Consider the following 19,722-nt stretch of genomic DNA (forward strand, 5'->3'; position numbering starts at 1 on the left):
TTATCTTCACCCATCACGATAATACCTTAATCCACAGCAAGGCAAACTGTCTGCAGGAAAAGCTGCTGCCCGGGAAAGGTTTTAAAGCACGCATCAGGCGTACACTGAAAGTTTGGCTTTGAGGACTTTAAAACATAAGCACAAATGTAGCAGGGGATTCAATTTCAGAATAGTGAGTTTTGTCAACAGTTGCAGAAGCACCGTGGGTTTTAACTATACAACAGTCCCTTCTGTGAAAACACTTCTCAGTTACCGATACAGGAAATTTCACCACAACTCTGTTTTTTCTTTGGAAGATGTTGCTTTGCACATTTTTTTTTTCTCTTACGTTGCTTTCATTGCTTTATTGTGAAGTACAAGATGAGCAATTGCTGCTGAAAGCTCTGCAGAGATGCAACATTTTTCTTTCTGTTCAGCAGTCCAGAATCTATGCAAAGAAAAGCCTTCTGGCCCTGAAGCAGGATGTGCTGTTCTATTGTGATTCCATTCGCAGCCAGCTTGATAGGAAAACGTAGACTTTAAAAGGTTTATTTTGTTCAACAAAGTATCTTCAGTGAGGAAGTGGGAAATATCTAAACCTAGAGTTTCAGTGGCTCTGACCCTGCCTGTGTCAGCCCCTTGCCTGAAATCAGCATGGAAACCTTGCAAAGCTGGTCCCAGAGCAGGAATCCAGAGGGATGTCCTTCCCACGGCCACCAGCTGTCCCAGCCACTGCTGTTTGGGCAGCACTTTTTGCTTCCACATCCAAGGGCTGCTGCAATGGCCGAGCCGAGTACCAGAGCGGGGCTGGGTGAGAGGTTATTCCAGCTGCTTCTGGCTTTGCACCGGCTGCACCATCGCAGCTCACAGGCACAGAAACATTTGTTACATGATATTTGTAAAACAAGGAGCAGCAGAAGACTCCATCCAAACTCACACAATAATCTGCATCCCTCGACCTTCATGGCCGAGCCTTTCCCGTTTGGCTGGTGTGGTGTGTTCCTGCAGATAGCAACACGTCTTAGAGCCATACCAAAGGCAGCCGGGTCTCTGCAGACAGCCTGGCCTTTCCTCTGGGATGGAGAGCTGAGTGATGCCTGCACTGGATTTACACAGCCTCCAGTAGGATCTGGACCCTTACCTCTAATTAAGTTGAACAAAAATTAGTGCTGATGACAACTGGCTCACTGTAATTTCTTTCATTTCTCTCCTCTGCCAAAGCTGTCCGGCATTCTTAGGCATATTAGGAGGTTTGGTTATTTTCAAATTATAATTAGGGACATGCAGTCTAACAATTTATTACTTTTCTTTTCTGGTTATGTTTTCACTCTTTCATCTGACAAACACTTTCAAATTTTATTTTTTTTTAAATTTTTTGCTGTTCAACCTAGTAATGATTACAACAGCCCACAGTCTTGTGCAATTCTGATACAGAAATAATTTTTTTCTTTTCTCTTTTCTCTTCTTTTTTCTATTTTCTTTTTTTTTTTTCCTTTTCTTTTTTCTCTTTTCTTCACTTTCTGTCAGGATTACAGGCACAGCCAAACTACACATATAACATCTAGTTTAAATTTTATTAAACTACATATCCAGCAAGTGGCAGGCAGAAATTGTAAAAGAAAAAATTAATAGATTAAATTGAAAACTGTATTTTTAAATTCATTTCTTTCATTGCCAGCCTGCTTTTTATACCTCCTTTCAGAGGCCATAAATTTCTGCAGGTAAAGATCAATGCCTTGCAAAACTTGGAGAGAAAGGCCTCAGCTCCATCGAAAAGACCTGCTGTCACACAGGCTTACAGCAGTTCAGTGCACACTATTTATCTTTCACTCCAGTAATCCACACAGTATCACACTTCTGAGTTCTAAAACCTCCACTACTCTGAAACTGCAAAAGCAAGCTGTATGTAGGCAGTATATTAAGGCAAAGGCATCGTCAACAGTTCCAACTTCATAATACTTTCAGCCTACTGAACCACATGTTAATATGCTACACGTGCGACTCTGCATATTTTTTACCATGTACACTTAAGAGCTATATGTTTCCTCCTCTTTCCAGTGCAATATATTTTAATATAAAATCAATGTGTGTTTTTGGTGGACAGCATAAGAGTTTTATCCACTCGGCTGTGAATCTAAGAAGAAAGCAGTATTGATTTAGATGTTCACTCATTCATTTACTAGGACAGTTTTAAAGCATTAGGTGATAACCTAATTGAGAGGCATACTGTGAGGGACACTGAGATTGCTGTGATAAATTAAATCAATTCTGGGATGTCATCTATAATACCTTAATACTTGATGGAATGTTCTCCTGAAAAAATTAAACCAGGAAGTAAGCATCTTGGGTGGCAGAGTGGGGCTTTCCATACATGCCAGGTGATACAAGGTAATTAAAATACGTATTGCTTATTGTAGAAACATTACATAAAAGTCACACATATTCTCTGTTTGTGTGTAGATGTGCTTGTATGTCAGACAATGTATATATTTATCAGGCTGGCTTCCATTTCCCACTATAAACAAATTATGAACAACTCAAGGGCATGGACCTTTTGCCATCTATTAGCTGTCTTTAAAACACCTGGCATCACACAGCATCCCTACTGATATTATTTATTCACATACATTTTACAGAGGCAAATTAGGTCCCATGTGTCACCAAACAGCATTATGACTGCTGCATGCCCAATTGCACTTGCACTGCTCAGGTACTTATCGCCATGAGGCCAGAAGGGCCTGTCACACATCTGGGTCTCACGTTTAGAGGAGCCTGTCCCTCATTCTCTCACGTAGGCCTCCCAAAAGTGCTGATACTCCCATGGATTTGGGCACCTGATGATTAGGCTCAAAGTCCCCTGGACTTCTCCAGTTACTTCAGTCACTAGCCACAAGCATCTTAGATGACTCTTTCTGGTGTTTGACACATACATTCTTCTCAGGGTGGGGCCAGCCAAAGAGAACATAAGCAATGCTGAATGCACCAGCAGTAATAGCATTAGCAGAACCCAGGGAACTCTGAAATCCTTTCCTAATGCAGGACAGAGTGTGATAAGGTACTAAGCACTCTCACTTTTAACTGAGTCACCAGAGTATGTGAAGTATCATGCTTTAAGCATGAGGAAAAGTGAAATACTTAACAATAAGAACAAACATCCCTGTAACACAGATGATTCTGATTTAAAATCCATGAATTTACATGTAAGAAATAATTTTGCTCTGAATATTTCCTGATTTTTTTCTACTTTGTATTCACGCAGATTATTGTTAATAGATTCATATTCCTCAAATCAGTGGCTAAATGAAGAGGCTTTTTATATTGCATGTGGGCTTACACAGAAACTAAAGTATAAAATTAGAATATAGAAATATAAAATATTTTTAAAACCCCACACCTGCATTTGAAAAGAGAAAAAGTCCTGGAACTCTGAATTATACCTCTAAAGAGTTAACGTGTGCAGATTTTTTCCTACCCTTGGAAGAGTGGCAGAAAGGCCCTGAGAAGTAAAGGCTCTGCTTGTTCACTACACCACATTTTGGATCTGATAACAATTTCTTCATGCATTAAAATGTCTTTAATACATTAGATTTAGGGACAAAGCCTGCTTATCCAGATTAAAAGGTAATTTGTATTAATGCACAGTTTTAGTTATTAAAGCACAGAATTCTCACCATATGCACCAATAATTTAATCCTGTTCTTAGGCAGTCTCACACTACCAGTAAAAAAGAGGCAGGGGGTGTGGGGAGAGAGTAAACTACAGAACCTTTAGTCCCCAAAACAGTTTTTGATTTATTCAGCCAAGGAGTATTTAGCTTGGCTCAGCTACACTTGCATTGAAAAAACACTTGCCTATTCCAAAAAGTTTTTAACAAGCTCTGCTGCAGATGCCGTTGCCATTTGGCATGTCACCGTCACTGTGTGGTACAGCAGAGAGAGCTCTCGACCACAGGTTTTCCTTGGCTGGGGGAGCCAGCGTTTTTGGCTATCATTCTTCTTCTGGCCAAATGGCTGCATGTTTATGGAATGTGGTTTTAGAGAGAGTGTTAACAGAGGTTGGGTTAACAATCTAACCCAGACCAACAGTGAGGCAAAGGCATGACCTACCCAACCTAAGAAAACAGAGGTAGAATAAACTCGTATGTGTTGCTCCTCTTAACCCAGAGTCTCCTGTGTGCTCCATGCCTATAGACAAATAGATATTTTCCTTTGCCTCAGGATAGATGACAACAACTTTAAAAGCTGTACCAGTCATGTAAAGTAGAAACATATAAAACATGTGATTGCTTAATCTTTGTCGGCTTGATTTCATTCTCTCACTTATGGCAATTTTACCTTGGAGAAATGCCACTGAAAGATGTTCAATGAAGTTACTCTTGTTTTTCATGATGATGAGATATATTGAGAGGATAAAAATCCTACAGAGTTAAAGCTAAAAACTTCTGTCTTCATATTGCCATCAGACAGCAGCAAATGTCAGTTCTGAAACTTAAAAAGCCAAAGTGTTTCTACACTGGTAACTTGATTCCAAGGAAATTAGTCCCAAGTACCTCCACAAGAGTGCATATAAGCTGAGGAAAACTTACAAATGTCCACCTGTAGTTTAGTTTACCTACATTAATCCTGTGTCAGTACATATACCTGCGAAGCCTTGACATTTTAAGATGTAGAACAACTTTAAAAAACAATTTTGTTTTTTTTTTATCACATTTGTTCAAATTCTGAAATATCCCAGTTTTATATATATATTTATATCTATAAATCTATCTATCCATCTGTCTATAGATATATAGATATATAGATATATAGATAGATAGATATATAGATATATAGATATATAGATATATAGATATATATATCTAGTTTGGTATGCTTCTCTGACACACTATGCTCCTATCTGGAAAAAACAAGGACGATGTACACTCCCTCTGCAGCACACACTTTATACTGCACTCTTTATTAACTGACAATTTTCTTTAGATCAAATTGTGGAGCACAGACACCATAAGAGAAATAGCCAGACCATTTGCTTAAATTCTACTGACCTGCACCAAAAATCCTGTTTAGCACAGTATGGATCAGATAGCTCGCCCTTCAGTTCCCTCTCACCGAGAGATCACTTAGGACTAAGGACATCTTGAGAGTTCATAGACACAAAGGCAATTTACTGCAGCATATTAAAAAAGAGTATAACGTATGACTAAGAATGAAGTAAGCAGTGTCTGGCTACATCCCCCCCACTGTCTGGGAAACTGGTATGCAACAGCAAAATGAGAAAACACAGTAATTTAAAAAAAAAATTCTCTTTTTACCATTTTGGCTTCTGAATGCATTGGGGGAACTTGAGGTGAAGCACACGGATTATTGAGGTTCGGCCCTTGCATCCCCATGATGTTGGAATTCATTGACATTTGTCGCTCCATCTTTCAAAAGAAATAATAAAAAAAAAAAGGTTTGAAAACATCTGGCGACATTTGCAAGAATTTACTCTCGGTTTCTATTTAAATGGACTCAGCTTTATTTCTTCAAGTCATGACTGGGAAAATAACAATCTGTGTCATGAATTGCATATGTGTGTGCACGTAGGCGTGTGTTTCATCAGAATCGGCCCTGAAAACTCCCAGCCAATTATAAAGAAAGGGGTTCTTTAATAAACAAATGTTGCAGCCACCCAGGTTTGCGCTTTTTTGTAATGATTTTCTCCCTTTCCAATATAACAACACTCAGAGTTAAGTGGTTTTAAAAGCATCACTGTATAAAATTGTAGCTTCCCCTCCCAGTGCAGCCCAACTCAGCTTGTTAAAAGCATAAATAAAAATCTACAATCTCAAGCATATGGAAAACAAGTTGGCTGGTTTTCCTTCACTCAGACTGCTCAGCTGGGAAGAGTTTTCTACATGTCTTGTAAGGGAAGCTTTCATGCACTGCTGAGATAGCAAAAAAGAAAGCAAAACTTCTCCTGGCTGTTCAGAGCCCTTTCTACAAGCAACTCTCCCTAGGCTGGGAGGGAGTGATACAAACAAAACCTAATGGCACTAAATCCTCTACAAAATAATTTCCTGGAGGGTATTCCCCTAAAAGAGACAAACCCTGCACACTGCTAGGCCTTGTCAAGGGTGGTAAAGCAGGATTATGGTGCTGCTTCCAGACAGAGCTGAGCGTCCCACCTTGCTTTGAGCCTGTCTGCCAAACCTTTGGCTCCTATAAAAAGACACTTTGGGGCCTTTCTGTGTAATCCAAGCAGGGGAGGTATTGTTTTGTGGTGAAGCGTTGTCTCCACCCTCCACAATGCCTGCAAAAATGGGTGCTGGGCTTTGGGGAAATGTGACTATCCCTCTGCCCACTGGCAGGGAAAAGCTGCCTCCTTACCCTTTCTCCAAGGGGCAGGAGCAGCTCCCGCTGGCATCTCCCCTGCAGCCCTTTCAGGAGCGCTGTGGAGCAGGAGGAGCAGCCAGGGCTGACAGGGTTTGCCTCACCTCCATGCTCGTATCTCCAGGGCCCACAGCCAGAACACACCTGCTCGTCCGCAAGTACAGCTGCCCAAAGGGCTCCTCACCAGCAGACTGAAGCCACTGAACTTACACTGTTGCTGGATGTTTGCTGCATTTCAGGTTCTCTGGGAGTCATGCCAGAAAAAAACTTCCCACAATTACATGTCTTAGGGTTTTTTTTGTTAAATTTCCCGATCGATATTCCAGGGGAGCGTTATTGACAGGTTAATAATTAATAACTTATTCATGACTTCTCAAATAGCAGCCTAACCTGAATCTTTGTATCCCTGCAGATCCCTTGATCCAGCAAAGCCAGAACAAGCAGTGCTGTTCTCCCTCCCATGGTCAATTTCTCTCAGGTTTGTCTTGCAAACTGAACACAGTGAAATGAAGCAAAAACTTATTTTTTCTCCATCTCCTCTTCCCCGCGTCATCCTTACTCTTTTCCACCTCTAACCTGCCCAAATGTCTTCTACTGAAAAGGTTAAAAGGTTAAAATCATTCAAAATTTGAAGTTACAGTTGTAAAGCAGCCCTTTGGCTTCCATAAGAAGGGAAACATTCCCATCCCTCTGGAAATGATGAAAGATGAGCAGCAATTGTTACCTAGTTCTCAATAAGGGCAAGTTAACAGGCCAGAAAAGCAAATCACATTTCTTTCTTTTTAACTGGTTATCTCCCACACAAGAGGATCACTTACAGTTCACTGACATAACTTATGTACATTGCTTTTCCAGGTTTTTTTTTTTTCTGAATTCAGAAAAATCTTTTTGTTCCAGCACAGACATACTGATCTCATGAACAAGAGAATCACAAATTGTAGTCTCATGTAAACTGCTTCTGATCACTCTCACACTAATTAGCAGGACACTAACTTAATCAAAAATACTCTAAGGTGAAGCACCAAAGATGGTTATTACACTGGGTTTTTACAAAATCCAGCAGGCTTTCACCTCTGCTTAGACTGAATCAAACACAACACAACTTTCCACCCTGCAAAGAAGCCAAATCAGAAAACTTACAGGCATGAGTACAGCAGAAGATCCTGGCATGGTAGGGTTGGGCAGGGTGCCGGGCATAGAGGCAGGCATAGGCTGTCTTTGTCGGTTGTGTAGGTGCAGTAGTGAAGACAGAGAACCTGGGACAGGCCTAGAAGAAAGGAAAAGAAAAGAAAGCTGTCATGGGCTGTGGAGACCAAAACAAGCCTTACCCTGCCAGCCATTGGTAGGCACAGGCAGCTCCAGACAAGCAGGCGCAGAAAAACCAACCCAGGATTTGTCCTTTCCTGCATAAATCAGTGGAACATAAAGTTTTCAAGAAGAAGATGAATCACCTTCCTTTTTTTCTTTATCAGTTAAAGCACCAGTATAGTTCATCAGATATATAACATGAATGTAAATGTATCAGCTGGTGTCAGTGTGGGCACTTCTGCATAGTACAGTGCAAATGATGGTACAAGAAAGATTTTCCACAGACCAGCCAGAAAAATCTGCTGGCATTACTGCACTGCAAGTTTAGCCCTCAGGAACAAAAATATCTGGATGGTAGTATTGCAGACTATGACAAAAAATTAACCACCCTCAAATTAATTTTGAAATTGTATCACTTGTAAATAAGCTACTCTAAAATGAGTATGTCAAATCACTCTTGAAAATCTCTCCTGTGAAAAGCTACCAAGCCTTTGTTGTTAGCAAGATTACTAATTTTACCACTTAGCACACCACCAGGGCATAAAAAATGGGGGAGGGGGGAAAGAGTAGAAATAAAATTAGGACAATTACATTCAGATTAAGCAGTTTATGAAAGCAAAACATATGGACTACAGAAAAGCAGAGTGAATTGTTTTGGCAAAAGGGGTTCAAAAGATTTAGAAGGATTTTTTTAAGTACGGCACAGGGAAAACTACATGTGAGAAAGCAGGCCCACTTACAAAGAAGAACCATAAAATTGATGGATTAAACAATGTTGGGACTACACTTTGTAAAAAGCTGTTAAGAATGTGGCCTTGGGAATTTTGTTATCAGGTTTTTGTTGTTTTGGGGTGTGTGTGTTTTTTTTTCATTTTGAAGAAAGTGTGAGTTGCTTAAAATTTTGAGTGAATGCAATTTGCTACCTTTTCAAGCTTTCAAAAAGCTTGAAAATAAAATTTTCACTTACAGTGCCTCAACAAACAGTGAAAGTACAAGTAGGTGTGTTAAATTCTCAGAGAGCAAGATGCTCTTCTGTGTAGCACACAGTTTAGACTGTTTATTGGGAAGAAGAGCTGCCCCTAAAGGTACGAGAAAGACTGGATAAAAAGGTACATACATAACCTGGGAATTTGAAGAGCCTCTTCAGGGGCTATCATGGAAAAAGTCTAAGGTGTTTAGAACCTCTAAGCTTCACAGCTGATTCAAAGCCTCGGCAGAAGCATCCTTTGCTTCAGTGATGAATCCACTAGCCATAAAAGCCTCAAAATTGGGCTAACCTGGTCAGGGGAAGCAGTCATAACCTTAGAGGAGCAAGGGGTAAAACTATCCTGCTTGTCCTGAACTGTGTCACACCAAATGATGGGGCTTTACATTTTGCCCCTCCAATTGCAAGTGGTACTGTCAACCACAAATACATAAAACACTCCTCTAACTTTAGCTGTCACTTCCAGTTATCTAATAATGTGCAAAAAGCCCAAAGGCTGTGAGTGATCGGATTCACAGACATCCAGTATGGAGGACATCACATCCAAAGTGTAGGTGCCTGTCTGATGGCAAAACCACCTTCTTCTGACATACAAGTCTCCTTCTCTTTTGCCAAGAATTCAAACCACCTAATCCCCTTTTCTTTAAAACTCCCCAGCATTTCACATCCTTGGACTTGCAGTCCTTTAACACTCATCTCTTCAACTCTGTTTCCCTAGAAACATTTCTATCCCAACAAATGCCACCTCAAAATCCTTGCCCTGACAATTCCCCCATACTCAGACACTCTGCTCCTCCCACCCTTCTGCCCTCAGCTGCCCTCTTTTAGCAGCTGCACACAACTGAACCCATCCTTTTGTCTTGGTTCTCCGTGGAGAGAAAAAGCCTGTGTTTTGAAGGATGTTTTAAAAATCCTCCCAGACACATACAGTACTCATTCAAAAGGGGAAGAAAGAAGCCCAAAAATAACAATAAATGTATCTCAGATACAGACAAGGAGTTGTTCCTATTCCTCCCTGGTTATCTGCTGATGGAGGAATATGATGCACTTGCATCTTCATATCACCTTAAAAAAACTCAAGACAACATTTTCCAAATGTGTGGTGCAATCCTGTGAGAGAGTGCAGTAAGTTGTGTGAGGGAGCATGAATGAATTTCTGGGATATGCAGCTCTACAGTCAGCTCAGCACACAGCTAAGCCTGGGGAGCTGTGGAGGTGGCATAAGTGGAATGGATGCAGTGCAGGAAAAATGAGCTTAGAAGATATACTCAAAGTACACAAACCCTGACCCATTCTACTGTCCACTTAAACCCAGCTGCTCCATATGCCAGCACTCATTCACACATGAGAACTTGACAAATCAGTAGGACAGGGCCAAAACAGCATGAAAAGCAGATTCAGCACTCTTTGGAAAAGAAAATAGCAAGGAGATACCAGGTTGAATGTCAGGAAGAGATCTCAGTTCAGTTTTTAGAGGCTGTGGTGACCCCCACAAACAGGGCCCACTTCCCACTGGCCCATACCAGAACTACTGCCCTGCAGAGCAGCCAACAAACTCGAACAGATCTTCTCATGCTTTAAAGTCCATGTAACAGAAGGAAGGGCTGGAGCCCCATCCTGGGGCATTTGAGGGGCATAAGAGAGTGTGCTGCAGCCCTGACTGGGGATGCACAGCTCCTGGAGAGTGGGTGGGAGGAGTGGGCAGGAAAGGAGAAAGCACTGCTGCACACTCCTGCCTGGCCTGGGATGAGACTGAGGTGTGCACCCACCTGCCCACTCTGCAGCCCTCTGAGTCCACCAGCTAGGATGTGTGATCTATGGAATAGAATCTGTGGGAACTGCACTGGTCAGAGCTACACTTTCAATAAAAACACTGCTCAAGTTTTCAGCGGGGTCAAAGTAAAACAAGTACCGTGAAAAGAGCCCACTCCCACCTTTATTCATTCTGAGAGTGCCCTACATACAGACCCTTTGTACAATTCACCAGTTTTGTAATAAGCTTAGGTGTTAGGCTGTTTGACAGAAACTTATTTTGGCCTAACCTATAGAATTTGTGCAAGTGATTCTCAAGGGACTGAATGGTTTGGGTTTTGCTTATATGTTCCAGATCCAAAAAAATCTGCAAAGTTGCTTTAATTAGTTTGGGAATATGGGGCATGGGCAAAAGGGAATTATTGGTATTTATTAAAATGGCAAAGAAGCTTCCTTGCTGTCCCCCACTTTACCTTTAACACTGCTTCATTTCGGGGGAAAGCACATACTTCACACTTAGCTAGAGGAAAAAAAAAAAAATCTTCAGTTCTTCAGGTATTCTTTCATACTACACTCCTGCTAGTCTGTTCCCAAGTCTGTTTTTCAAAAGGGGTGCAGTCGGAGAAGCCTTGCACTTCAAGGCCTGAGCCTCTTTGTTGGAAAGCCTGCAGTGCTCCTGCCATCGATAAAAGTGCTACATAATGCACACCGGATTCCCCCATCCCATATCAGGGAAACTGATATTTCCCAGTACTCATGGATACTTCCCTTGCTCCTACACTGAACACAGGTTTAGCACGTGCACCTGCACACTCACTCTCTCAGAAATCAGGGAATGTGTATGCCACAGGACCCTACAGGCTGAGATACTCAATTTGTCTAAGACATCTCTTCCAAGGACAACACAACCTCTTTTGTTGTTGCTTTCTATATGGCAGCAAAGAAAGTTAGCAAGAGTTTATAATTGTTATTTTTAATGGTGGACAGATTCAATCTGCTCCTCTCTTTGTGAATGCTGAGGATGTACTGCCTGCAGCCTGCCAATCAATATTGGTGACTGGGAGGTTTTCATTCCTTGGCACCTGTGTTGCTAAATAAATAGGGCTGTTGGGCAAACAGATCATAGATAAAGGCCATATAATATAGAGAACTGACAGATGCTCAGCCTCACTGAAAATCTGGCTATCGATGGAATTTTTCCAAAATTTAAGAATTCTTATTGTGTTCCAGTGGAAGCCTGCTGTTGGACATGGTAGGGCTTTGGTCAGCATTTGTATGCTGTCTCTTTGGGCATACGTGGCTGGGTAGTCAGCGTTACGGTGGCTTAGTAAAATACCACATGTTAGCCAAGCTGCTGCAACTGACCACGTTGGCTCCTCTTCCTCTGCATGGTCATGCTAACACCATGAGTCACCCTTATTAACATTGAAACAGATGGGTGGTACCCTGCTAAGCCATGGTGACTGATCATGTTCCATCATACGACTCTACCCAATGATTAAAGATAACTCCTCTCATGCAACCAAGTATCTGGGATATATACTTCAGTGTGTGCCTCCTTGATTAATACCAAATACTCCGTCTGATATGATGCAATTGACTGCCTGATGACTAAACACTACACTTGTCTATTAAAAGACTAGGCTTCCCTTAACTTGAAGTCTTCAAGGACAACTTGGGCAGATGCTATTTAAAGTATCACTGCAGAATGTTTTCTATTATGGTAAGGCACTCTGGGTCAGTGGGTCTTACCATGACCTCTCTCCTGCTCCTTACTCCCCTGGCACGTAACATTCGTGCAAGGTCATCAAGAATATCTACATCACAACCCCATTTTTAACACTTCAGCTAGCTCTGGTGTGGAAAAAGTTTAGCCAGAAGTACACCAAGTTGCACGGGGGTAAAGGAACTCGTCTCTTGACTTTCCATAGCCTTCAGACCCAGCCAGCTCACACCAGGGCAGCCCACAGGTTGTGCTGTGGAAATTTGCCATGTCAGGTCAGCACTGGCTGAGGGGTTTCTGTACCACACTGCTGTTACACAACACACTTGATTAGACTGTCATAGTTTTTATATATATGTATAAACAGGTACGTATCTACATATTTATTACAACAGTGCCTAGAAGCCTTGCTTTAAAATATGTGGGTGAGGTGAGGTTTTGCCCCAAAGAGCTTGGAGATCAAGTTAAAAATGAGGGAGAGTGAGTAGAAGCAGTAGGGAGACAGATGTGAATAAGTCAGCAATGATATTGTTATGACCAATGTAATGAGGAGCAATCAGTGCACGCCAGCAGCCTGGATCTCTCCAAGGGTCTCCAGTATGTGCATGTGGTTTGTGTGGCTTTCAGGGTGAAGCCCCCAAGAAGCCTACCATAGCCTAAGAAAAAGCACAGCTGGCTGCAGTTTACCCTCTGGAACTCTCATTGACAGCCAGGTACTGCCACAATTAAACTTTTTGTTGCAGAAAGTACGTTTCCTGAAGCATTTGTTTCCACAGACCATCTGCAAGCTGCATTTACAGCAGCTACTGCAGCCAGAGTACCTGGCCCAAGTGCTGTCCTGGGCCTTCAATATTTGAATAATTCAGTCAGAGGCAAAGACATGGAGGGGATGTTTTAATCTGAGAAATGACTGAATGGGTTGCCTCATTTACTGCTTGTCTGCTGTTTCTTGATCCACACTGCCATTATTTAAAAACCTATCAGAAAACTAGAGCTTTCCTCATTTGTGATCCATTATTTCCCCACCCACAAAATAGGGCAGTTCTGTCTAGCTTCAATTTATCCATTTGTCATTTAGAGGAGGAAAGAAAAAATAAACACGAGGGAAAGCAACAACAAAGCATCAGACCAGTACTTGGAATACTTCACATAGTTGCAAGGGACCTCACCTGACCTGCTGTATCCCATGTTTAACGATGCTTTAATCACATCATCACCAGAGAGCCAAGCTTTCCAAGAAGTGGGAGGCTTGTGTCACCAGGATTTTTCAGGGAACCAAACCATATTCAGGGGAAAAGAAAACTGGCACCTAGAATTCATGGCTCCCTGCCAACCTAGTAAAGATCCTCGTTTGTATTTCTCAGATAATTCAGACATCTGCATGATGTGGGCAGATTATTATTATCAGTAGCAGACATTTATATTGTGGTGGTGCCCAAAGGTCCCAGCCGGGACCGGGACCCCATTGAGCCTGGCACTGTACAAACACAGATAAGAGACAATTCATACAGAGCGTGTTTACATTCTAGGGACACAAACCAGATGAAAAGTAGAAGACAGAGATAGAACACACAAGCAAATAAATATGCTAAAGAACTGGAGACAATTTAGAGGCACAACTCTGGTTGCCTTTTTGTTTCTTTGTATGTTTTTTATTTAGCTGGTATGCTCAGAAATGACAGGACCGAGGAAGTTTGCAAGAGGAAGGGAGTAACTAAGGCTGAGACACAGGAAGGGTAACACTCTAGAGAGGGAAAACTGTGGCTCATAACTTGGAGGATTTGGGAAGCATCCAAACAAAGCTATGCTTTTTGCAGAGATTTTTAAATGGGGTATGCATGTATCTTCATATATTTTTTACCTGTAGGTATTTTCCCAGTGTTGCACAAGAAGAGATTTCTGCCTGGGAAAGAGAAACCAGCTGATGGTAAATACACTGGCAAAGTGAAAGTGATGCTTGACACTGTAATGGGAAACTGGAGGACTGAGATAAGATAAGGCTAAGCTTCGAAAAGTCTTGAAGACAAGAAGCTTGATTCAGAAGCGAAGGGAAAGTCCATGTAAGTGTCTCAGAAGAGCTGGCACAATTAAGATAACAAGCTATACACTGGCACAGAGAAAAAAGGAATTCAGCAACAAGCATTACAAAAAGAGCAAGATGCAGCATATACAGATATTAAATGATACAGAAGTCAAAAGCAACTAAAGAGGTGTTGCTTCTCAATTCAAATATCCCTCAATGTCACTTGAGGAGAAGATGTTCATTAGAAACAAACCAGATCCAGAAATGCATTCTAGATCATTTGTTCTAATACACAGAACACCAAAATGAAGGGAAAGAATAAAACAAACAAACAAACAATACCCAGAGAATGGATATATATATATATATATATTCAGTAAAATACTATCATCCTATGGAAAAATGCCTTCAAAATTTGTTAAAAATTCAGTACTTTTCACCTGAGCTTGTAGAAGAAAAGCCCCACGAATCAGCAGCCCCATCATGTATTTAGTGGGCCAAAGTCTAGTTAAAGGTTTAGTCAATGATAAATCTTGCCTTTAGAAACTCCAGTTGTGCTAATGCCACCTATATTTCCTGAACACATGTTTAAGGAACCTCTGCAAATTCAGCACAAGTAAAAGGACCAGCAGGTCCTTGGAAGCCTCACAAAACCCATTAACATTTGCCTTTTGGCTCTTACAGGTCTTAGAAACTGCTGGTTTCAATCTTTCTTTCCCTCTAAATATTTCACTGGGTCTTATTGCCTGACCCATTACAAGAAAAATAAGAAAAGCTAGAATGGTTTCTTGGACTATAACCTCCTTGGAGAAGTTTATGTTCTGCACAGTGTTATGCACACAGCTGGAACTCACAAATGATATGTGAAGGATAATGGCATAGTTAAAGCAAAACAGGGAAATGCTGCAAAAGGCAGGTTCAAGGATTATAAAGATCTGGCCCATATAAAAACACATTCTTGCACTAAAATAAGAAAAAAAGAAATGGGATAAACCCAAAAAACTGCAACATAAATAATATTTGATCATAAAAGCAAACAATGATGTCAAGCTCATTCCACTGCCACTGCAGTCCCTCAGCTCAGACAGAACCAAGCTTAACTCTTCAGGAAAACAAATGATTTTGCAGCCTCACAAATAAAGGTGTGTCATTTTTCATTGAAAAAATAGGTAGCTATAACACACAAATACATCAAATGGTAGCTGACTTAAAACCAGGAATAATAACAGCAATAAAGCTTACACAAACACTTTTTAACATGACCATTCTTTTTTAGACCTGGGCTTAAGATTCCAGCCTGACAAGCAAAATCAAGAAAATTTGAAAATCTGAGGCTCATTGAGGAAAAATATCAACAGGTAAAACAGCTGGAAAGAAATCTACCTGCAGCATCCAGAGAAAGTGACAACACCAAGTAACTCTTCTGCCAGGTTAGGGCTACCTAAAGGTGCTGGAGCCCTCATTTGCCCAAGTGACTCCTTTCACACACATGTTATAGCAGTGCAAATGGATTTTACTTGATCTGCACAACTTTGCATCTGAAAGGGATTTATGCAAAAAGGACAGAGAAAAAGCACATTTTACTGTTAAAGGGCTGAGAGGGTCTTCAGAGAGCTCTCACTGATTACTCACTACCAACTGATCCCTATACTGGAAATCAAGTAAAACAAATGTCTCAAAATTGTCTTTTTATTTAACCTTATTATTTGGACCAGTGCAATTTAATATAAATACTAAGATAAAAGAGCTTTGTAAACCCTCTTTATAATAAAAATTTTAAAAAAATCTTTTTGAAGTGCTTTATTTTTCTTTTTCTTTTCTCCTTTTTTTTTTTTCCCTTAACTTCCCAAACAATGCAGAAGTTTGTCTCTGAAAATAAGATGGTGAATTACAGCAAAGTTATGAAAACAAAGAACCAACAGTTTCTCCAGTGCAGGCTTGTTACCATGAGCTAATAATTCCAGACTTTAAGCAAGCTGAGCCTCTTTTTTAATAACTGCATGCCTCTAGGCAAAGTATTTCTACTAAAAATTATTGAGGCATGGAACAAGGCAAGGTGTGTGAGCTAATGTTGGATTGTTCAGCTACTAAACCAACTCCTATAGCAATGAGCCTGCACTGAACTGACAGATTATTTCTCTGTATACACTTGTATAAACATACTGCTTAAGGTCGAAATCTGTGTAAGCTTTCTTTTCAATTAAAATGTCAAAGATGACAGCACATGTTTTCACTGTCCTTCAGAGGATGATGGATGCTGCAGCAGCAGTTTCATGCCCCCGTGTTTCAGAGATGTTTGCCTGCCTGGGTGTCTAAGAAAGATGTACTTGCTGATGTCTTTATGTGCCTGCAGGCAGACAGGACTGCTATACTAATACTTTGGGTGGCTTTACCTCTCTTGACTTTTTCTTCCTCAACATTGCCCTCATGGGCCCCCACATCCAACACGGTAAAAGTTAGAGCAGAAAGGTTGCTGTGCACAAAGAGGTTGGGAAAAGGGTCCTGTATTAATTAATCAAATTAAGATTGCTACTTAAGTGAAGGCTTTAAATTGCAGGCCAGTTTCTGGTCATGGCTAATTCAGTTTGGGTACCTAACTTAGGTCCCCACAGAAAAACAGCTGCTGTGGGTAGTCAACAAAAAGACAAAGTAGGCCCCTAAAGAAGCTTCCAGCAATTTAAATATAAAATAATATTAATTAAAAGGCAATTAATCTGAATCTTCACATTTCTTCAGCTCTAAATTAATAAACTAATAAAAACCATCAGTTTCTCATTCATGCTCAACAGTCTAGAACTTGTACAGAGACAGTGGCTCCAAATGTTGCTGAGCCTTAGGACCATGTGGCAATACAACTCACAGCACATGCAGCTGCAATGCTAGTGTTGGGCATGGAGCAGAGATTTGATCACAATTTTGCTGGAAAATAGATTGACTAAAGGAAACAGCCCAAATGAGAGAAAACCAGTCCAGCATCTGCCACTGGCAGATTCAGTCTCTCTCCTGCTGACAAGACACAAGTCTTCTGAATCCACTATGGAAAGCAGAGCTCGCTCTAGTTAGCAGAGCACAGTCACTAACGAAGACAATATGTAGATGTATATACATGTGAGATTGTTTATTTACTGGGATTTAAATTCTACACTCAACACTAAAAATACAATTAAAGTAACACATACTGTAGAAATCTTTAAGAAAGGCATTATATAAAATAATTCTACATGATTTCCTAAACAAGATAGGAAATAAGCAAAATTGAAAATTAGAAGCCTGAAAAACTCTCAGATGATATATGCCAGCAGCAGACCAAAATCCAGCTCTTAATCCTATCCTTTAATAAGAATACCACAGACAAACTCTGTGCTTTTAAAGGCTCATTGCTTCCCAAGCACTTCTGCCATCAGCACATTGTTTCTGTGGTGCCAACCTCTCTCTCCAGCCTAGAGGAAAGTTAGCACAGCCCACCATGGTCACAGCCCCAAATATGCTCAGTGTCTCAAAGCTGCTGGTTGTATCAGTGGGTGGCAGCAGGGGAGGAGGCAGAGGAACACACACATGAGGGTGTACTCTCAATTATCTGTTCAGCAAGTCATCTCCAGGTGTAAAAATATTTTAATGCTGCCAAATAGCTATGTATCTTCAGTGACCCTCTTCCCACCCCCAACCCACTTCACTGATTCCCTTCAAACTTTCATGAAGATCAAAATGAATATATGCCATTTCTTGGGAGGAACCTTTGCACACGCTTCATCTCTTAAACATGCTAAAAATCCCAGCTGACAGCTATATTAGTACAAATGATGAGAAGCACAGCGAAGAGGTGAATCTCAAGGCACATAGAACAAAGTCATGGAGAACTGCTGCAGCTGTACTTCAACAGAGATCAGCTCCAAGGCAGTGTTGTTTGCTCTTGTAATTTAAAGGATTCACATTGCCTTCTCTGCTTACCTCCCACTGGGAGACAACCACTGATTGAGCGCATTAGTCAAAGGAACAGGAATCACAAATACAGGCAAATTACACTGAAGGGTAGAAATCATTTTAGCTGCTATTTACTAATAAATTCACCTAGCACAATCCTTAGGAAATGTGTGCTCCAGGAATGCCCCGTGACAAGTGCTACAGGTAGTGGCTGTGGGAGAATTTGCTGACACTCAGCTGCTGACACAGGCCAGCAAAGGTTTCCACAGCAGCACACAGAGGGAAGCAGTGGTAGCAAATAAAAGCCATTGTCCACTCATGTCCAGCCACAGATACTTAGGAAAACTTCTCTCTCTGTGCATGCATGCATGCATGCATGCTAAGGGAGACAGCAAAAAAAGAGCAGGAATTGAAGAAGGGTTATTTTATTCTACCAACAAAGTGTACATTGTCATCATAATCCCCAGTCACTATCTATGTCCACTCCCTCTCCTGTAAGTACTGGTTTGAGCAGGAACCTGCAGCTAATTTTGAGGTTGGGGTTCATTTGTTTTCACATCAATGCAATTAATTTCCACTGGAAAATGCATCTCAGGCATTCAATCAAAATAGGCCTAAAATAATTCTGAAAAGCTCATCTGTCTCCAATCTATATAATGTTTTAAAAATTGGATGCATGCCCTGCAATAACATTGCACTTCACAAAGCTTAAAGCTCTAAACTTGAGGGTATCAGTTACATTGAAACTGTAGTAAATTAAAACATCCCGTTTCTGGTTTGCATTGATTTATAAATATCGACAAAACTACTATTGCAGTCATTACCACTTTGGGTGCTCAGAGCTGAATTTTCAACAGTTATGGGTTATTTTCATTCTTATTGTGGCTACAGTAGCCTTTCAAGTTATAGATCAAATTCCAGATAACGTGTAAATCTTAAATGTTGGTTTAAGAAATATGCATACAAACCAGCCAATATACTTTATAAAAAGCAGCAAGTCTAAGTGACCAGTAATGCAAATACCAAAGCACACTTTGTTTTACTCTGTAGCCTAAAGCAGAAATGATACTTCCTGTTATGAAACGTTCTAAATAGAAGCAAGTGATAATGGAATAAAATATGAAAAGGCAAGTATCTCTAAGTTGTTGTTTGGTTTTTTTTAACCAGAAACCTGATATTCTCTTTTGAACTATTGTTTAAAATGAGACAATCAATATTCAAAAATCATATTCAAAACTTCTCCTAAAAATCTTTCCACATTAGCCTATCTGGTGATCTCCAAAATGTGTTTATTTATGACCAAATTATTGCTGAGGAAATATAAACCTGAAAAAAAAAAAAAGATAACTCATGAGCTGCAGCCCAGTTAACACAATCATTTGAGAAAACAAGAATAGAATGAATACATCAACAGCAAGAGAGCCAATTCTCAATGGTGTACAGCACACAGCTTTGCCAAAGACAATGGATTTAAACCAACTGGGAATCTCACTCATACACACACATGCACGCACACTCCATAAACAGACAGTATTTAACATGCACTACATCCAGTTGTAAAACAAGCTTCGACACTGATCTGTGTCTTATGCTTCAAACAAAAACAAAAATCCCCATCTTCCACTTTGACATCTGTGGACTGCTACCAAGTAAATTCTCC

At 40.6% G+C, this 19,722-nt stretch overlaps 1 protein-coding gene across 4 annotated transcripts in view; it reads right to left on the minus strand.

Annotated features, from left to right (window-relative positions):
* The window catches only part of CREB5 (cAMP responsive element binding protein 5), a 253,831-nt gene that overhangs the window by 62,729 nt on the left and 171,380 nt on the right, over positions 1–19,722 (minus strand). For all 4 annotated transcript variants that reach the window (XM_086852843.1, XM_086852837.1, XM_086852832.1 and 1 more), the window contains 2 exons: positions 7,491–7,617; positions 5,291–5,401 (listed from right to left, as the gene is read on the minus strand). In XM_086852843.1, coding sequence (XP_086708969.1) covers positions 5,291–5,401; positions 7,491–7,617 — 238 coding nt within the window. The remainder of the gene's footprint in view (positions 1–5,290; positions 5,402–7,490; positions 7,618–19,722) is intronic.

Source organism: Cyanistes caeruleus, chromosome 1, assembly GCF_971803275.1.
Source record: "Cyanistes caeruleus chromosome 1, bCyaCae1.hap1.1, whole genome shotgun sequence".
In the NCBI taxonomy this organism is placed as follows: domain Eukaryota; kingdom Metazoa; phylum Chordata; class Aves; order Passeriformes; family Paridae; genus Cyanistes; species Cyanistes caeruleus.